The 19,194-nt window shown below is 21.5% G+C and overlaps 4 protein-coding genes across 12 annotated transcripts in view; 1 reads left to right on the top strand and 3 right to left on the bottom strand.

The window, feature by feature from the left end:
• Positions 1–44: 44 nt before the first annotated feature.
• On the bottom strand, positions 45–2,272 carry LOC102655897. The gene is made up of 4 exons (XM_016917412.2): positions 1,941–2,272; positions 1,389–1,843; positions 1,098–1,318; positions 45–264 (listed from the first exon to the last, which is right to left on the bottom strand). Exons 1-4 carry the CDS (start codon positions 2,053–2,055, stop codon positions 45–47), a joined length of 1,011 nt encoding a protein of 336 aa, XP_016772901.2. The 5' UTR covers positions 2,056–2,272.
• Positions 2,273–3,255: 983 nt separating this feature from the next.
• Positions 3,256–5,849, bottom strand: LOC409388 (ras-related protein Rab-18-B). 2 transcript variants are annotated; one of them, XM_016917414.2, is made up of 5 exons: positions 5,716–5,849; positions 4,285–4,424; positions 4,054–4,171; positions 3,665–3,982; positions 3,256–3,604 (listed from the first exon to the last, which is right to left on the bottom strand). In XM_016917414.2, the coding sequence occupies exons 2-5, from the start codon at positions 4,356–4,358 to the stop codon at positions 3,443–3,445; spliced, it is 672 nt and encodes a 223-aa protein (XP_016772903.1). In that variant the 5' UTR covers positions 4,359–4,424; positions 5,716–5,849; the 3' UTR covers positions 3,256–3,442. The 2 variants fall into 2 exon arrangements, with proteins under 2 accessions (XP_016772903.1, XP_392903.1); XM_392903.7 differs by lacking the exon at positions 5,716–5,849 and adding an exon at positions 5,486–5,634.
• On the top strand, positions 5,839–16,138 carry LOC409268. 4 transcript variants are annotated; one of them, XM_026442680.1, is made up of 11 exons: positions 5,839–6,009; positions 7,238–7,342; positions 7,785–7,923; positions 8,509–8,673; positions 8,771–9,305; positions 9,415–9,966; positions 11,065–11,451; positions 11,523–11,711; positions 11,876–12,735; positions 14,005–14,448; positions 15,434–16,136. In XM_026442680.1, exons 1-11 carry the CDS (start codon positions 5,996–5,998, stop codon positions 15,626–15,628), a joined length of 3,585 nt encoding a protein of 1,194 aa, XP_026298465.1. In that variant the 5' UTR covers positions 5,839–5,995; the 3' UTR covers positions 15,629–16,136. The 4 variants fall into 4 exon arrangements, with proteins under 4 accessions (XP_026298465.1, XP_026298466.1, XP_026298468.1 ...); XM_026442681.1 differs by having other exon boundaries at positions 5,846–6,009; positions 7,241–7,342; XM_026442683.1 differs by lacking the exon at positions 5,839–6,009 and adding an exon at positions 6,095–6,198 and having other exon boundaries at positions 15,434–16,138.
• A 794-nt stretch (positions 16,139–16,932) lies between these two features.
• The window catches only part of LOC727173 (pancreatic triacylglycerol lipase), a 100,092-nt gene continuing 97,830 nt past the window's right edge, over positions 16,933–19,194 (bottom strand). For all 5 annotated transcript variants that reach the window (XM_026442684.1, XM_026442686.1, XM_026442687.1 and 2 more), the window contains one exon: positions 16,933–17,385. In XM_026442684.1, the coding sequence (XP_026298469.1) occupies positions 17,283–17,385 (103 nt within the window). In that variant the 3' untranslated portion in view covers positions 16,933–17,282. The remainder of the gene's footprint in view (positions 17,386–19,194) is intronic.

Raw genomic sequence — 19,194 nt, 5'->3', positions numbered from 1 at the left:
ATAAATATTGTGAAATAATTATTTTTAATAAGATAAAATATTTTTTAAATATAAAAAATCATTAAAGTAATACTGACGATAAGTTTATGATCCATTTTTATAGTAGATAACGCAATTAATTGTTGAACATTATCTTTTTTTACTTCAGAAATATTATTACAAGTCCATTTTAATAATTGATATACCATGAAATGTATTGGATTTGATGGTTTGTATTCTAAAGATGTAGCCATTGCCCATGATAATGGTACCATGACATTTTGTCTATAATTTTATTAAAGTTTAATTGTGACTAAAATATATAATTAAATAGTTTAAATCTTTTAATTATATTTAAATTAATTTTTATATTTAAATAGTACATTTCTATATATTTAATTTGTTAATGCTTAAATGCCAATATATCAATTTTGTAAAGTTGCCGAGAATTGATATTTCGATTTTTTCTTTTTAATAGAATTTTAATACATGTAATATGCTTTATTTTTGTAAAATATTTTATTGAAATAATTTTTAAAGTATTTTTGAATATTTATATTTGTTGAACAAAATATATGTGTCATTAAGCTATCTCAGATATTATTATAAGAATATATATACATAAGAAATTTCTTGCAGATGCTTTATTGAGCAATGAAAAAGTACACTTATGCTTTGTTAATTAGACTTAAAATTTATTATATATTTTATATATATTATATATATTATATTATATTATATTTATATTATATTATATTATATATATATTATATATATATTATATTATATTATATATTATTGTTATTTATATTAATTTTATTTAAAAAATATTATTTCACAAAATATAACTTTTTTCTATTTTATTTTACTTTTTATTTTTTCAAAAATATAAAAATATTTTTAGAAAATAAAGATTTTTCCATTATTGATTATAAAAAATAATTTTATTTTTTTTCTTATATATAAAATTATATACATTTTATAATAAAATTAAAAAAAAAAGAAGATTTAAAAAAGATATTTTAATTTTAATAATAATTTTCAAAATTACATATTCTAGTCAATTCTTAGAAAAAGATACAAAGAAGATTAATATTAAAATTATAATTATTATTTACCTTAAATAGTCATTTCGTATAATCGATTGATACATTGTATTATTTTTTGATAGTAAATGACATTGACAAATACATTGCTGAAAAAAATCTGGTATAGTACAGTAATCTGGTATACTAATAGAACTAGAAATGCTTTCTGAATTATTTGTTTCAATATTTTCTATTATTTCTAAACTACTGTTTGATTCCAATATAGTTAAACTGCATTCACATATTAGTTCCTATAGAAATTATTAAAAATAAAAAATATAATAATGCATAATAGAATAAATTAAATAATTGCATTTAAACCTCTAATTCTGATAATTTTTCTCCTATTTCATTAAGTCCTAAATCAATTAACATTTGTTCAGTTTCTTCATCAATTCCATATTTTTCTACCAATTTTATAACATTTTCTTTTATTCCAATATGTTTTAAGAATACAATTATTTTAGATGATGCAAAATTAATAGGAGATTGCCAGTTTAAAATAGCAGGAACATCAATACCACTTAAAATTAAATGGCGAAGAATATTTGGACTTTGAAGCATTATTCCATATATAATAATATTCCAACAATTCATTTCACTCAATCCTGTACATACTAAATTTAAAATTAATTCATCACTAAATTTATTCCAAGATTCTTTAAATTCCAAATTATATGGTTCTATACTGAATTTTTTAAAATAAAAAAGTTCACAATAACTAAGATTTATAAGTCCAAGTTTCATTGCTTTTATGATATTATATATAGACATTCCTAAAAAAATAAGTTAAATTAATTAATTTTTGTTTTAATTATTTTATTTTTTTATCATGTATTTTTATTATGAATATCTTTATATATATAGAGATACCTTTTTGTATTAATTCTTTTAGAACAGAATTACTATATAAGCCACTATGAATAGCAATCCATAATCGTGTATCATTTATACCACTAGAAATTGGTTTTAATTCATTTGATTTCATATTGATGCATTGCTTAAGTCTGTTTGTTAATAATTTTAATAATTTCTCTGTACTCCATGTTCCATATATCTGAAGTCCTTTATTAGTTAGAACAACATCTAATTTAGTTGTATGTAATATTTTATTTGATAATGATGATGATGAATATGATTCAGAAGAGATTTCACTATAAATGATAAATTAATTTTGTATACTTTATAATATAAAATTTAATAAAATTATTTAGTATAAGTTCAATATTATAATTATTTATACTTTTTATCTAAATATTTATTAATTTCTTCATTATTTGTATGATTTTGATTTAACATAATTGCTTCATTTAATGACATACAAATTAAATTAATTTTCAAAAAAATGACATATAAAATAGTGTTAAAATTAGTATTTTATTTCAATAGGCAATTGTTTCCATTACATAAAATAATATATTATTTTATTACAATTTAAATATAAAATTTTTTTTTTTAGAAATAAAATAACTTTTAAAGATAAATGGATAAAATTAAATAAACTTATTTAATATAAATAATATATTAATATATATATATATATATATATATATATATATATATATATATATACACATAATAAAATGTCTTTTATTCATGTGCTTGTAAACATTAAAATTTGTAACATATCAATAAAAAAGTAGCAATAATTAACAATTAAATACATAACAATACAAATATTGAAATCGTAATTAAAATATATTCAACAAAGTATTATATTTTCTGGGAATTAAAAATCATATTTGTTTATGATTTAACATTATTGTTATTCTATTAATATTTATTGGTTATTAAATTAAATAAATACATAATATATTTACATGAATATTGTTGTTGCTACACAACAATATAAATTTTGTATTACAAATATCTATAAAATTTGACTATTTATTAAAGAATTAGAAATTAGAAGCAAGTAATATATATATGTATGTATTAATAATATCAGTTTTTTCAATTTCTTTTCAACAATTCTTTGCATAATATGCGAAATTTTCAAAGAAAGAAAAAGAAACAAAGAAAAAAAGAAATTAGCTATTAAAAAAAAAAATATAAAAAAAAATCATTAAAAAAATAGAAAATATGTACATTATTGAATAAAGTTATTAATAAATATAGAAAAAATCTCAAATTTACTCATGTCAAAAATTTTGATATTATTAATGCATAAATTTAATATTTATGTATGTATCTTTGATAATATATAAAACATTTTTTTCAATAACATACAATACATATACAAAGCAATAATGTGCTGAATTATTTTTTGTTTGTCTTCAAAATTCACACAGTTTAATATTTAGTTTATATTTAGACCATATTCAAGTTATGGTTTCTTTACAATAATCACTCATAGAATTTTATATTACAATTGATTAAATCAAAGTACAATAGCAATTTGAATATGGTTCATGTGGTTGAGAATCATCTGCTAATTGTATCCCTCTTTGACCTCTATGTCTTGTACTTCCTATATTACCATTACCATATGATTTAAGAAGAGTATGTCGATCCCAAAGACCAGGTGTTTGTATTATCTAATAATATTAATTTATAATATTTTAAATGTTTTTAAAGAAAATTATATCTTTTTATACCTTTTGTACAAGTTCTTCAAAACAACATTTGATTCCATCTGCTGTTTTAGCACTACTTTCAATGTATAGAGTTTGATGTCTTCTAGCAAATTGTAAACCTTCTTCAGTGCTTACTTCTCTGTTTGGTAAATCTATCTTATTACCTACTACCATTTTAATAATATCTGTTTTATTACAATATGTATTTAACTCATTAAGCCATGTTTCTAACTTCATAAAAGTAACTCTATCTGTAACATCATACACTAATATAGCACCTTGGCCATCTCTGTAATAACTAGGTGTCAGAGTTCGAAAACGTTCTTGTCCTGCAGTATCCTATAATAATTTTTTAATATATTTGTAGAAATATATTTATATAATATATTTTTACAACAAATAACTCTAACCCAAATTGCAAGTTTTACTGTATTGCCATCAATTGTAACTTGTTTAGTCCTATAATCCATTCCAACTGTGCTTTGCATATTTTCATGAAATTCATCCTCCGTAAATCTAAGAATTATGCTGTTAACAATAATTTAATTAATTATAAATTACATTTATTCAATTTATTAAATTGTTAAATATAATATTTATTATATTAAAGTAATTAAATAATTAATTTTTTCTATAATTACCTTGATTTTCCAACATTAGATTCTCCTATCATTAATAATTTTAACACTGTTAATACGTCTTGATCCAGAACCATTATTATATATTATATGTTATATACCACACCACTATATATTTTATTTATTTCTTTATAATGTTGACACTATTAAAAGATAAATATATTTCAATGGAATTTTATTATAATTTTTAAATAATTCAAAATATATTAATATATTTCAATAATTAAAAATAAATTTTTATAAAAATTATTTTAGATTTTAATTAATTTTTTTTTTATAATTACACGCAATAAAAATTAAAAATCGTATTTAATAATAAAAGAGAAATATACTATGTTTTAAAATTTTTAAATGACTTGAAAATTGTTAATCATTTTTTATATAAAAAATAAAATAATTTATTTAATTATTTAATTAAGCAAATAAATTATATATTCACATAATGACATATTGCATTTGAGGTTAATTATATTAGAAATATTAAATAATTCGAAAGAAAAATAATTTTAATTAATTTAAAAAAATTTTATTTACGAATAAAAAAAGAACATATTTTTTATATATAATAAAATTATAATATATGTATGAGATTTAATATTAGTCAATATATTTAAATGTGATATAAACCTTTAATTAATTTCTACTGTAAAAATACGTCACTCGAAGTTAACAAATCATATTCTTTTTTTGCGATATATGAATTAAAAATTATAATACATAGTTATTGTAATTGTTTTAGATAATGATAAAAGTAATATTAAAATTATAATAATTATTATAAAATAATGCAAATGTCGTTAATCTGAAATATAAAAAATGTTTGTGTTAAAGTTGAATATATATTTTTTTTTAAATTTAAGAAATTTCATTGTAACTTTAAAAATGAAAATCAAGTGAAAATTTAAAAATATATATATATATATATATATATATATATATATATATATATATATATAAAATAAGTACAAATAATATTTGTTATCAAAATTAAAATAAAAAAATGCATTTAAAAATATTTAACATAGATATCAATTTAATTACATAAAAAATTTGTGTGAAATACATTATTATTTATAATAAAATAACATAATAAATTAGAAACAAATTCAATATTTAAAAAAAAATCATAAATTTTTTCAAAATTTTAAAATATATAATTTTATATATTCACATGAGAAATGATATGGTGATTAACATTCCTAACCTCAAAAATGCGATAAGAGATAAATTTTATCAAAGATGTCAACTATCAAACAGTCAATTCGTATAGACAGTACTTAGTGATACTTTTTGCATGATAAACCATCCGAAAAATCAATCAATATTTGTTCTAGTCTTAAGTTAAAAAAAAATAGAAGAAAGATGAATTATAATATACTAAATATGTCATTAGTTAATAAAATAGAATAATGAATTCGTGAGGTAAGTACTTACCAAGAAGGGAGCACTAAATAAGACTTGTATATGAATACATGAATACATCAAATCTAGATTAAAGTAAGTTTTCGTTTACTATAGTGGTAGAACGTTAAAACGAATAGGAGAAAAAAAGATGGCCGCTGATGGGCAGCCGTGAAGGGGCTGCGTCGCCTATACTCGTGGAAATGGGACATTGCAACATCAAAGTGTCATTATTGTGTTCGTGAAGTGTCACAAATTCACGAAGTGACGTAAAGTGTTTTGTGTTATTTAAACCGTGGATTAATTTTCTGGGATGGCATCTGACAGGTAAGAAACAATTTTTTTGATTCTAGGGAATTGGAAATATTGCACGATATATAGTGGCTATGTTTCGCGGATCGATAGTGAATTTTTTTTCCCAGTGACCCGTTCCAGTTTTCTTGAGAGAGAGGTTCCTCATTTTTCAAACACAATTGTGTTTCTTTTACTTTTCGTATACTTTATTAATCAAATTGGGTGGGTCATATTTGCTGAAATTCTTTTATATTTATATTCTACACATTTATTGAAATTATGTTTTATTTTTTATCTTTGTCTTCGTTTCTACTTTCATTTTTTTTCTCTTTTGTATACAACAATGTATGAGTGGATTTCTGTTGCCTATTTCAGTCAATTAAACGGATAGCATGACATCAGACAGTTACTCGTATTGCAGCCAGCATTCCTATCAATTTATGGTTATGGAGAGTGGGGGTGGACACCCTTTTATTACGATGAAACATCTCGTTTTCAAATGTTCTTTTCCTTATTGCACTTTTTCGCACAGTTCATGACAATTGTTTTTTTATAAATTTTGTTGTTATCAAAGAAATTATTTAATATTTAATAATTATATTATATATTATATATTTATATATTATATATTATATATATATTTAATAATAATAATTATTTAATAATTTATTATTATTAGAATTTATTATTATATAAAATTAAAGTGTCTTCATTGTGTTTTATTCTATCGCAGATTTGGCAAAATATTGATTAATTATTTATATCATATAGTTCTTCACTTTCTCAATCTTATTTTTTTATTTTGAAGAATTAATATTAAATTAATTATTTATAATTTTAACTTTTAAATATTCTATTGTATGCATTTTTTTACTTTGTGTAGTATTTTTAGAATTTTTAATTATAGTATTAAAAGGAACAAATTTATTTTCAAATGTAACTTTCATAACATTTAAATTTTCAACTTTAATGATTTAATATATATTCAATTAATTTTATTAAGTTTAAATTGTAATGTTTTTATTTTAATATTAATATACATATATTTTTATTAATATATATTTTATTAATATATATATATATATATATATATATATATATATGATAATTTTCTTAAATAAATGATTTTTTTTATTTAATTAATCTTTGTATCAGAAAATAATAAAATTTATAAAATAAAATTATTTTATGATAATTATATATTTTTATATTAATTTTATATATTTATAAAAATATAAATCGGAAATCTGTGTAATTACAGTAGAATGGAATGGGTGGAAATTATAGAACCTCGAACTAAGGAGCATATGTATGCTAATCTTACAACTGGAGAATGTGTATGGGATCCTCCACCTGGTGTACCAGTGTAAGATATAAATATATATTTTTTTTTATATAAAAAAAATTGTTTTTAAATAATATAATCAAGTATTGAAAGAATTTTATTAATTGAACTTTTATTAATTTTCATCAATACAATACAATTAAAAAAATAATTACTACTTACTGTTTAAGATTTAAACAGAATTTTTGATCTAATTAACTTGGTGAAAGTTATCATCATACTTTTACAATGTAGGAAACATTTATAATGCATAAGATTTCTATTTCATATATATGTTGAATTTAAATATTTTTCATAAAGATAATAATAATCAAAAATCTCTAAAGATAATGGTAATCAATAAAAAATAAATATTTTTAAATCACACACATACACACACACACACACAATTATAATATATATTTAATTTATTAATATTTGAAATTTTAAATGTTTAGATATAAAGTTTATTTTATATTTTTAGAAAAAAGACAGATAACAATCAATGGTGGGAATTATTTGATCAAAATACTTCACGATTTTATTATTATAATGCAACATCTCAGAAAACTGTATGGCACCGTCCAAGTGATTGTGACATTATACCTTTAGCAAAGCTTCAAGTAAGTGATTCATTTTTTCTGATAACAAGTATCTGATTTGAAAAATGGTAATATAATATGAAAAATATCCATACAATACTGTGCTAAAATTAAATGGTTCCATAAATATTTAAAATTCCAATAAATAATAAAAATCTGTAACATTATGTATATTTATTTTTTTCACTAAGAGTGAAGATATTAATTCTTTAATATATATCATATATAGATATATGATATTTAAAAACTTATTTATTATATATCAATATAAATATCAATATAATCTTTCTGCAAAATGTAAGATATAATCAAAATATAAGTAAGCTGTCTCTTTCCATATAGTTATAAATATTGTAAGTAGAAGACAAATTTTTGGTTTATGTTATACTATATATTATATACATGAAAATTATTTGAGAATTTTTTATATTTTATTTATATTTAAATTATATTGTATTAAATTTTTATTTTTACAGATAATATAACAATTATAAATTTTTTTAATAAATGGAAAATATTTAAAGATATTTTCTATTTTTTTCTATTTTTTAATATTATTAAATCTATATTAATTAAAAAAAATAATAAAATTCTATTATATTGCAGACACTAAAGCAAAATACAGAACCGGCAAGTAGTAGTGGAATTGATGTCCAGAAATCAACCGAGCCAAGAAAAAAAGAATCTGTATCAACACAAACTCAAACTTCTTCAATCAATCGATTAACAAGATTTAATCATCAAGAAAATTCCAATTTATCTTCTTCATTGGTAAAGTTTTTAATTTCATATCTAGTTTTTTGATATTCTTTATACTAAAAGATTAATTAATATAATAAATTTTTTATTTTATTATTATTTTTTATAGCAAAGTGGTAGTATAAATAAAACAAAAACATCCAATGTTGGTGTGGATCTTCAAACATCTCCTCCTTCTCCATCTCCATCTTCAAGACGACATCATCATCATCATCATCATCATCATCATAATAACAAACATTATAGGCATCATGATGTGCTTACAACACGACGTCAACATAATCATTCTCAAGATTCTGGTCGATCTAGTGATAGTTCTGTCTCTCACAGTCGTACATCTTTAGAATCAACTGGATATCGATTATTGGATTCTCCACATCGACATCATCATCGTTCTGTCACTCAGACATCGACAAGTCAAGTACAATCTTCACCCAGGCAACATAGTGGTACATTGGAAACTAGGGGACACAAAAGTGGTACTTTAGAAAGTATAAAAAATCAGAAATCAGTACCATTGGGTGAACCACCTCCATTAGGTTTGTCACTTTCAACTAGTACTCCTCTATTTAAAAAAAAGACATTTGTTGATTCACAACGGGAGAACAGAATTGGAAATTTAGAATTGGAAAAGAATAAAAATGGTAAGAATGTGAGTTAAATTTTATATAAAATTAAGCTTTGTGAGATATTTTTATTATACATATAAAAAATAAAATATCAAAAGATTTAATTTGTTCTTTTATATTGTAGGTAGAGAAAGTAGTAGAGGTTCATATGGTCCTGAACCAAGTACTTCTCCATATCGTGATTCATTGATGGAATCTAGAATATTTAGACATGAAATGCCTCCATATCGTCCACCAGAAGTTCAATTGAGTCATAGTTATAAATCGCAAGGTGAAAAATATGGCTCCCTGGTGGAAAGTAGTAATCGTTATCATAGAGATAGAGAAAGGGAAATTCACCATAGAGAAAGAGTAAATAGTTTGGACAAAACAAATACTTCAGCCTTTTATCCAAGTTCCATACATCCGCGCAATATGAATAAAGATAATACTGGTAGTGTAGGAAGAAGGCATCATGGATGTTCAGTATCACTTTCAGAAGCGAATGTTAGAGATATGTATAGTGCAATGTTAGTTGAAAGAAATGAGCCTTCTAAGAGTCTAGTTAGAGGTACAAGCATAATGAGCAATACATCAAAGCAGAGAAGTCTCGAAGTTATGGAACGAGAAAGAGAACGCGAACGTGATAGAGAAAAAGAATATAGAAGAAACACAGCTTGTAATAATTCATTGGATTGTAAGTAATTTTTATTTTAATTAAAGTTGTTTAATTTTTTTATATTTAATATTGAGCATATATATGTATTATATATATATTTAGATCGATTATTTGTTTATTAAAAATAATTCATTTATCAAAATTTTATATTAACAACTTTGCTTTAAATATTAATTGTTTATTCTTAAATTTATATTTGATAATTATCTAGAATTCCTCATTGATTTCAAACATCATTTTGATTTTTTTTTATATTCATTATTCATGCATATAATTTCTACTTAGTCTTAGTTTTTCAAATATATATAAAAGAATGATTGTTATTATATTAAATTTTATTATATTCATGATAAAATATGTATCAATATGTAATCTCAACTTTGTTTATATAAACACATAAGTCACAATGATATTAGCTTTATAATTTATATTATTTTTATCTTTATTTGTATTTATCTATTATAACATCAGTTAAAAATTTTTTTTATATTTTCGCATTTTGCAGATTTAAAAAATTTATGGAATAACTATTTTGGCATGATTTAGATTTAAAATCAAAATTTATATAAGAACTTTTCTGATAAGAAGATTCCTGAAAGTTCATTGTATATATATATATATATATATATATATATATATATATATATATACATATATACATATATATGGTGCTTGTATAATAATACATTATCAGAAATGTAGTATAGGCAAAATTTAATGAATAGTAACAAATTTAATAATAGTAATCATTTTTTGCAAATATTTTGAAAATGAAGTTGCATCAATTATATTAAATATATTAAATATTTATATATTATATATTATATTTCCCTATATAAAAATGTAAAATCTTGTTTTTTATAATATATGTTAAAATCATTTTTCTAGATAATTACCTTATATATTTTTGTATAATCATTTTATTAAATTTTCAAGTTGTTTTCTCTATGTATTCATCAAAGTGATTTGTGATTAATATCTCATATAATATATTAATGGCTAATTCTATTGTAACAGAAAAATTAAAATTAGTTGAATTAATTGTTATTAATATTTTTATATAAATATTTTTTAATTTCAATTTTAATTTTCTAATTTTTTTTCTATATTTGTAAGGTGTACCACAACCACTTGCTCGCAGTTATAGTTTTGTACAACAGCAAAAACAGCAACAAAAACTGCAACAATTACAACAGCAACAACAGTCAAGAAGAAGAGACAGAGATGATGATTCGATGCATGAGCGTTATCTTATTAATCAAAGTCACGAACAATCTAGACAAAGGCTTAGTAGTAATACTAGCAGTAGTAACAGCAGTAATAGTAGTAGCAATAGTGCTATTGGCGAAGAAACAGAAGGACTTACAGAAATAGATGATAGTAAAAAAAAAAAAAGTAATGGTAATCCGAGTCCGCCTCCATCTCCTTTTTATGGAAATCTATCTGATGCCGATCATTTGTTACCGCTTCAATATTATATTCTTCAACAAGCAAAACTTTTAGGTGTGTCTTTAAAAATAAAAATTTTAATTATTTAATATTTTAGAATTAATAAAATTTTTGTAATTTTTTAGATTGTTATAAGTTTGGAGATTATCCATTAGTAGAAGAAGGTGATGATTCTTTAGATGAAGAAGGTGGAAGAAGTCAAGATATTGGTGGAAGAGCTGATGATGATTCTGACGATCAATTTGCGGATGATGAAGCAGCAAGTAACCAAGGTGATTCTTCTAGTCAAGAATACCTTGAAGATCATTATGCAGGTTAGTTATTATTTATCCAAGAAGCATTATATAATTTAATAAGTTTTAATTATTTATTGATTGTAAATAATAATAAAGTTAAAATATAGAATTTATACAGAATTTCATTAGACTTGTAACTTTTTATAAAATTTTTTTATAAAATATTTATATTATTATTATAGATTTGGGTAACTATGATACTGCAGGATTAGCAACATATTATAATACAGCAGATACCTTAACAAGGCCACAAGTACGACCACCATCACCACCGAATACCTCGCAAACAGAAATGAGAGAAACTGTGACTGTATCTACAAAACAACCACCAGTTTTACCGTCTACCACAATAAGTTCTGTTTCTAATATAGGTAGCGGTATTGATAACACCGATATTGATGAAGCGAAACGAGATGATAGTGCCGGCGGTGGTGACATCGAGAAATACGCACAAGACAATCTTAATTTAAATTGCGGACGACCAAAGGGATTAAGATTGTTATTTCGAAAGAAGTTTAGCGTTCGTGATATTCTTAGCTGGTCTAAAGATCCAATACCACAACCAATGTTGGTGGTCGTAGATGGTGAAAAGTTACTGAAACGAGAAGCTTGTAATCTATTTAGATTGGTGCAAGTGTATATGGGTGATCGAAAAACTAATGTAGGAATGACATTAGATAGTGTAGCTATGGACATTGTGAATACAGCCTATTCAAAACCACCATTGCGAGATGAGTTATACGTCCAGATTTGTAGACAAACTACAGAAAATCCACGGAAAGATAGTTTACGTAGAGGCTGGGAACTAATGGCTGTCTGTTTAGCTTTTGTGCCGCCCAGTGCCACTTTTGAACCTTATCTTGAAGGTTATATGAACAGACATCGTGATCCTAATTTTCAATTTCCGGAAGTGGCCAAATGGCCAATTCACGTACAAGTTAGTCATTATGCAACCGTTGCATGCCGTCGTTTGCAACGAATCGGAGTACATGGCAAACGGCAACCTCGCAAGGCTACTATAGAAGATATTGATCAAGCAAGAGTATGTTTTATTTTTTTATAATATAATTTTATTTTATATTAATAATAATTTTATTTTATTATTATATATTTTATTATTTTGTTTTATTATATTTAAACTATGTTTTCTATAGTGATGAAATATTAATTATTTTATTGAAATATTTATGATTTTTTATTTAATTCTCTAGTTACAAAATTCATTAAAATTACTACAACTTATTTCATTCCATTTTGTAAACTTTGAAATTATTATATAATATTTGGTTTTCAGGATATTTTTTAAAAACATATTTCATTTTTTTAATATATTATATTTACAAATATATTTTTTAAAAACAATTAAAATTATCTGTTTTAAAGATGTTAGAAGATCTTATCTAAAATGTGTTTAATGAAGTTTTTATTATTTTATATATTATTAATATAATGCTTATAACGAATCAAAACAATTAATAAAATTCAAGCTTATATATGAAAAATTGAAAAGTGGTTGGAGAATTAAACATTTAATTCTATCTAAAATACTTGAACGAAATGTTCTTATACATTTTATATTTTGTGTTATGTTGAAAAGAAATACTTAAAAGAAAGAAATACTTATACAGATCTAATGAGTTATTTTTCATAAATCCAATTAATTATAAAAATTTAATTATAAAATTATAAAATTATTAGTATATGAAAATTTTTGTATTTTCAACTATATCATATAATAGTGACCAAGCAAATAGACTTTTCATATAGACTTCTTTATTTTTATAATATCTAGATTTCTTTCCAATTTTTGTATTATATATATATTACCAAATTTAAAATAAGAATTTAATAAGTAATACTTAATATATTTGGTAATAAAATATTGGTAATAAATAAAATTTGGTAATAAAATTTGGTAATAAAATATAAATATTATTGATACAAAAAGCATTACATTCTCTTATTTTTTATTATCATTTTGAAAAATGATTGATTGAATATCAAATGTGAAAGTTTATGAAAGTTCAAAGAAGAAATTAATGTGAATATAGGCATATAAAATTTTTTTTTTTTTAATTATAATTTATTTAAAATGTATAATACTTAATATATTATTCTAAATATATAATATTGATATATAATAATATGTAATAGCTTTAATTGGTGATTTTTATTTTTGATATAATAGTTTGAAATTTTTCTTTATTTTTTATTTATATTTTAGAACTTCATTAATGTAATATAAGCAAATAAGCTACTTTAAACTTCTTTGCATTAGAAAAAATATTAAAATTTTTTTTTTTTATTATAGATTCAAATTTTCCGAGCATCTATGTTTGGAGCAACATTATCAGAAGTGATGGCTTTGCAGAAAGATAGATTTCCAAATCGGGAATTACCATGGATACAAACAACATTAACACGTCAAGTATTAGCTCGAGGAGGTATCTTGACGGAAGGAATTTTTAGAGTGTCTGCAGATGCAGACGAAGTTAATGCTTTAAAAGCATGCTTAGACAGATTCGAGGATGGTACGATTTTGGCAGCTTCTCAAGATGCTCATGCACCTGCTTCTTTATTAAAATTATGGGTTCGAGAGCTTTATGAACCATTAATACCTGATTCATTTTACACGGAATGCGTGTCTATGAGGCATGATGATACCGAAGCTTCTGCAATCAATGTCGCTGCACTTGTAAATCGTCTGCCTGATTTAAATCGTCGCGTTCTTTGCCATTTGATACGATTCCTCCAGGTTAGTATTTATTGCTATCAATAAATTCTATTTAATAAATATAAATTGTTATTTAAACATTTATTATTTATTTAAATTTTTATATACGTTTTAAATGAAAAAAATAATTTAGATTTATTTCTTTATTAAAATATTATATTCTTTTTTTAAAGAAGTTTTAATAAACAAGTAGAATATTTTATATTGTTTGATATTTTATAAAATTTACAATTCTGATTGCTAATATCTTTCTCATATGATATAAAAATTGATAAAAATTTACAAAAGTAATTATAAAAAGATTTAATATATAAAAATCATAAAAATAATTATAAAAATATAAAAAATATTATTTTAAAGATTATTTTAAACTATATAATAAATATAAATAATTTAAAAAAATTGAATTAGTTCCAGAAATAAAGATTAAATATTATATTATTAATATAAAATAAAAGAGTTAAAAAATATTAAAAAATAATTTAAAATATATTATTTATCATATATGCAAATAGTATTTAATATTATCTTTTGACAATAAGAAAATTAAAAGAAATTCAAACCAAATAATTTAAAAAATAATTGTTTTTTTATTATTTTCTTTTTCTTTCATTTTCCAATACATTTCATTAATTGTATTGTGTATAATAACATTTAAAATATAAAATTTACAAAATCACAAAATCATCGATTGCTTCTCCAATTTTTTTTGGAATATATTATTGTAAGAATTAATATGTTAATATTTTTCAATTATTCAATTAACGAAGTTGTAATTTATCAATCAAATTATATTTTTATTTATTTAAAATTTTCATATTAAATATAAATATTAAATATATATTAAATATCGATATTAATCAAAAGTTCTATTTATTTTTATTATTACATTTGTTAAAAATAGATATAAAGAAATTATTACTGTGGATTTATTTTTTTAATTTATTTTCTTAGAGTTAGATTTTCATGATGTATATAAATGTAATAAATATAATCTTTATTCCAGATTTTTGCCAGACCGGAAGTTGTTGCTCGCACCAAAATGGATGCAAATAATTTAGCAATGGTGATGGCACCAAATATATTGCGGTGTACTTCGCAAGATCCCCGTGTGATCTTAGAAAATGCACGAAAAGAAATGGCTTTTGTTCGTACTCTTATCGAGTCATTAGAAACTGCTTGGGTCGATGATCTTCACTGACCATTCTATTGCACACTAGAAGAAATAACACTCTAGACTACTATGCCAAATGAATCAGCTGTATATTCATATGTATCGTTAATTATTTCACTGTTCTATATTATTGTTCACTTTTGTTTTTCTTTTATTTTGTCATTATCATACATAACATCCCATATAGATCCATGGATGTTCATTATTGTAATTTAGTGCTAAAGTCTTACCAAGCTAATCACTGCTCCTTATTTTCTTATTTATTATTTATATACAGATTATATGTTATACAGATAGAGATTATTAGATTATATTATGTATATCGCTATATATTCATATTATATATTTTATCAGTTCTTGTTACCGTGTTGAACAAATGCGGACGGCTTTTTTACTCGATCATTGTTGAATCTCGTGTAAGATAAAAAAATGATGTGTTACCGTGTATAGCTGCACTCCGCGATAATTTTTTTGTATAAGCAACGAATTGGCGTGTACAACGTTTATCGAGGAGTAAATATTGCAAAAAATTAGCAAGTTGTACAAGTGTATTTCTTTACCTGTAGCCTTTGAAAACTTACCTTTCTATAAAAGCAAAGAAGAGGAAAAAAATTATTTTTTCGATAAAAATAATATTATCGAATATCATGATTATTAATATTATTAATATAATTAAAACGGTCTTGTTCAACATTTTATATCAGTTTATATATATTTATATATATTATAAAATGGTTTTTAATGTTAAAGATATTGAACAATTTACAGTACAAGATATTCGTATCATTTACAACTTTCTTTGTACAATTAATCTCAAAAGTTACCAATATAATATATATATATATTAATATATATATATATATTATATAAATAATATTTAAAGTATATATAAAAGAAAAAAATATCACAAATTATTGTCGCTATTACGCAAGACAATATTTTTTTATGTAAATATTGTATAAAAATATATGTAGATACAGTTCACATTTGAACCAAAAAATATTTGCGTTAGCAAGTGTCTGCTAGAAATCGTTAATTACAAAGAATTATTTGCTTTTACACTAATATTAGCATCTAATTACATCTATTCAATTTTATACACAAGATGTACAATTGATGGTAATATTATTCTTGATGAATATTCAATTTTTTTTATATTATATCATTTCGATTGAATAGAATATTTATATTTCATCATAACTTTATAAAAAAAAAAGATGTGAATTTCTCCATTAAAGTGATCCATCGAGATTTTGTGTAAAAATTTTTTATAATGATACTAAATTATTATTCAAAATATTTTTTTGTGATATGTGAACATAATTCCACCATTTTTTTTTCGAAAGATAGGTATTACTGTTTTACGATTTTTTTTTACCTGTGAATCGTACAACTCATTTTTTCAGTTGCTATTATGTATGTTTTTTTTAAATAAATTTTGTCAAAATGAATTTGACTTGATTTTTTAACAAAAAAAAATAAATAAATAAAATGAATATATTTTAAATCAAAGAGTTCCATAAAATATAATGTTAATTAATATTAGCACATATTTAATTTTCATTTATGCTGTTGAATTTATGTGTTAAATACATTAGGTTCATTTTTATTTTTATATTTTTCACAGGAACAAAAACCTCAAATTATCACGTTATAATGAAACACATAATTGAAGATATTGTCAGCAATTATCGATGAAAGATGCTATGGAACCACTGGCAATTTCTGCATATTCTTTTTTATTTGCTGAACAAAGTTTACTGGTGATGTCTGCTTCTCTTTTTCTGCACATACAATAAAATATATAAAATTATTAAATATTTAATTTATAATTCTAATATTATATACAAGATGTCTAAAAATGTTGGAACATCTTTAAATGAGATAATTTCAAACATTTTTTTTTTGTAAAACTTTTGTTACGATACTTTCGTTATGCTTTATTAACAAATTATTAACAAGAAGTATTGGTCAATTACGAAATGCATAGTCTAGTCGAACTGCGACAATCGCGATGACTATGTGCTGCTGATCGAATACAAACAAATTCAAACAACATATCTAAAAGAAAATGTGTTAAATATTACATTTATTTATTTATTATTCATGATAATTCGACATAATTTTTTATTGATAAAAAAATATTATATTCACCATACTTTTTTGAGATATGTTGGATTTGTTCGTGTTCAGTGAACAGCACGTAACTCATTACTATGGTTCGATTAGGTTACGCGCTTTGTGATTGGCCAGTATTTTTACAAAGTTGTAACGAAAATTTTTATAAAAAAAAAAGGTTGCTTGAAATTTTCTCAGGAATCTCCAGTTTACGGATATTCCAATATTTTTGAGATATTCTGTATTATTAATATTAGAAACTAATATATATGTATACATATTTTTAAGTTTTGCTTATAATTGTATATAATTGAAAAAATAAAAATCATGTACATTTTTCTAAATAAACTAATAATGTTTTTATAAAAATGTTAATTTTTTATTGATAATATTTATGATATTAAAAATAAATTTTAATATATTTATATTAAATTTGCTATAATATAATAAATTTATAATATATTTATAATATAATAATAATAAATAAATTTAGTATTTGAATAATGAATTCAAAATTATGTCAATTCTATAAAATTATATGTAATATAATTATGTATAATGATTATATTATGATTATATATAATTATATTATATAATTGAAAGAAAAATAAGACAAGGAAAATAATATTATATGGACATTTTTTTTTTGATAAATATATATATCTATATTTATTTTTATTTAATTTTTTAGTAATAATTTTTTTAAGAAAAAGCTTAAAATATAAATTTATATTATAGATATTTATTATATATTATAGATATTTATTATATAATTATTATTTAATATTTTTAATAATGATATTATTTAAGTTTTATATAAAATGTGTATAGATTTCAACAATTTTATAGGACAAAATTATTATATTAAGATTATTATATAATTATATAATAAATAATTATTATATAAAGAAATATTAATTTAATTTTATTGATTTTACTTATTTCATACTAATAAAATATAATATTTAATTTAAGATTAATTTAAGATTAATAATATATAATTTTAATAAAATTTTTAATCTAATTTTTTTTTAAATTTTATATTCCTAGTCAGTCAAATTTGTAAGCAGCAGATTTTATTAAAATTCTGTTAATAATATTTATTGTCAGAAAGACCTTAAATAGGATTTATTACATTCAAGTCTAATAACAGATATAGTGGAATATATATCACAATATATAGGATAAAACGATAAAAATCGGACAAATCCCATATCATAACTTGTTATCAAATTAGGAAGAGTTAGTCTATCAAACTTTAATGTCAAAAAAGATAAGAATAGAACTTCAATTTTAAATTTAAATTTTAGCACATAACTAATATTAAATATCTATTTTATTGATAACTAATATTAGAATCCATTTTACTTAAAAAAAAATATATGAAAAAAAATATTGAATTCATATTGTTTTTGTTGCCCTAAACAATTGTAAACAATTTAGTTATACACTTTCATTTAAAATTTAAACAAATA

The sequence above is a fragment of the Apis mellifera genome, linkage group LG9, assembly GCF_003254395.2.
Source record: "Apis mellifera strain DH4 linkage group LG9, Amel_HAv3.1, whole genome shotgun sequence".
Lineage (NCBI taxonomy): Eukaryota > Metazoa > Arthropoda > Insecta > Hymenoptera > Apidae > Apis > Apis mellifera.
The sequence above is the reverse complement of the archived record's forward strand: the minus strand, read 5'-3'. Positions and strand labels throughout refer to the sequence as shown.

Coding starts and splice junctions, on each gene's coding strand:
- LOC409388 (XM_016917414.2), bottom strand. CDS start 4,358: ATGGTTCTGGATCAAGACGTATTAACAGTGTTAAAATTATTAATGATA. Junction 4,172..4,284: donor TCTAATGTTGGAAAATCAAG/GTAATTATAGAA, acceptor TATTGTTAACAG/CATAATTCTTAGATTTACGG. Junction 3,605..3,664: donor TTGAAGAACTTGTACAAAAG/GTATAAAAAGAT, acceptor TAATATTATTAG/ATAATACAAACACCTGGTCT.
- LOC409268 (XM_026442680.1), top strand. Junction 7,343..7,784: donor CCTCCACCTGGTGTACCAGT/GTAAGATATAAA, acceptor TTATATTTTTAG/AAAAAAGACAGATAACAATC. Junction 11,452..11,522: donor TCAACAAGCAAAACTTTTAG/GTGTGTCTTTAA, acceptor GTAATTTTTTAG/ATTGTTATAAGTTTGGAGAT.
- LOC102655897 (XM_016917412.2), bottom strand. CDS start 2,055: ATGAAATCAAATGAATTAAAACCAATTTCTAGTGGTATAAATGATACA. Junction 1,844..1,940: donor AAAAGAATTAATACAAAAAG/GTATCTCTATAT, acceptor TTATTTTTTTAG/GAATGTCTATATATAATATC. Junction 1,319..1,388: donor AAAAATTATCAGAATTAGAG/GTTTAAATGCAA, acceptor TAATTTCTATAG/GAACTAATATGTGAATGCAG.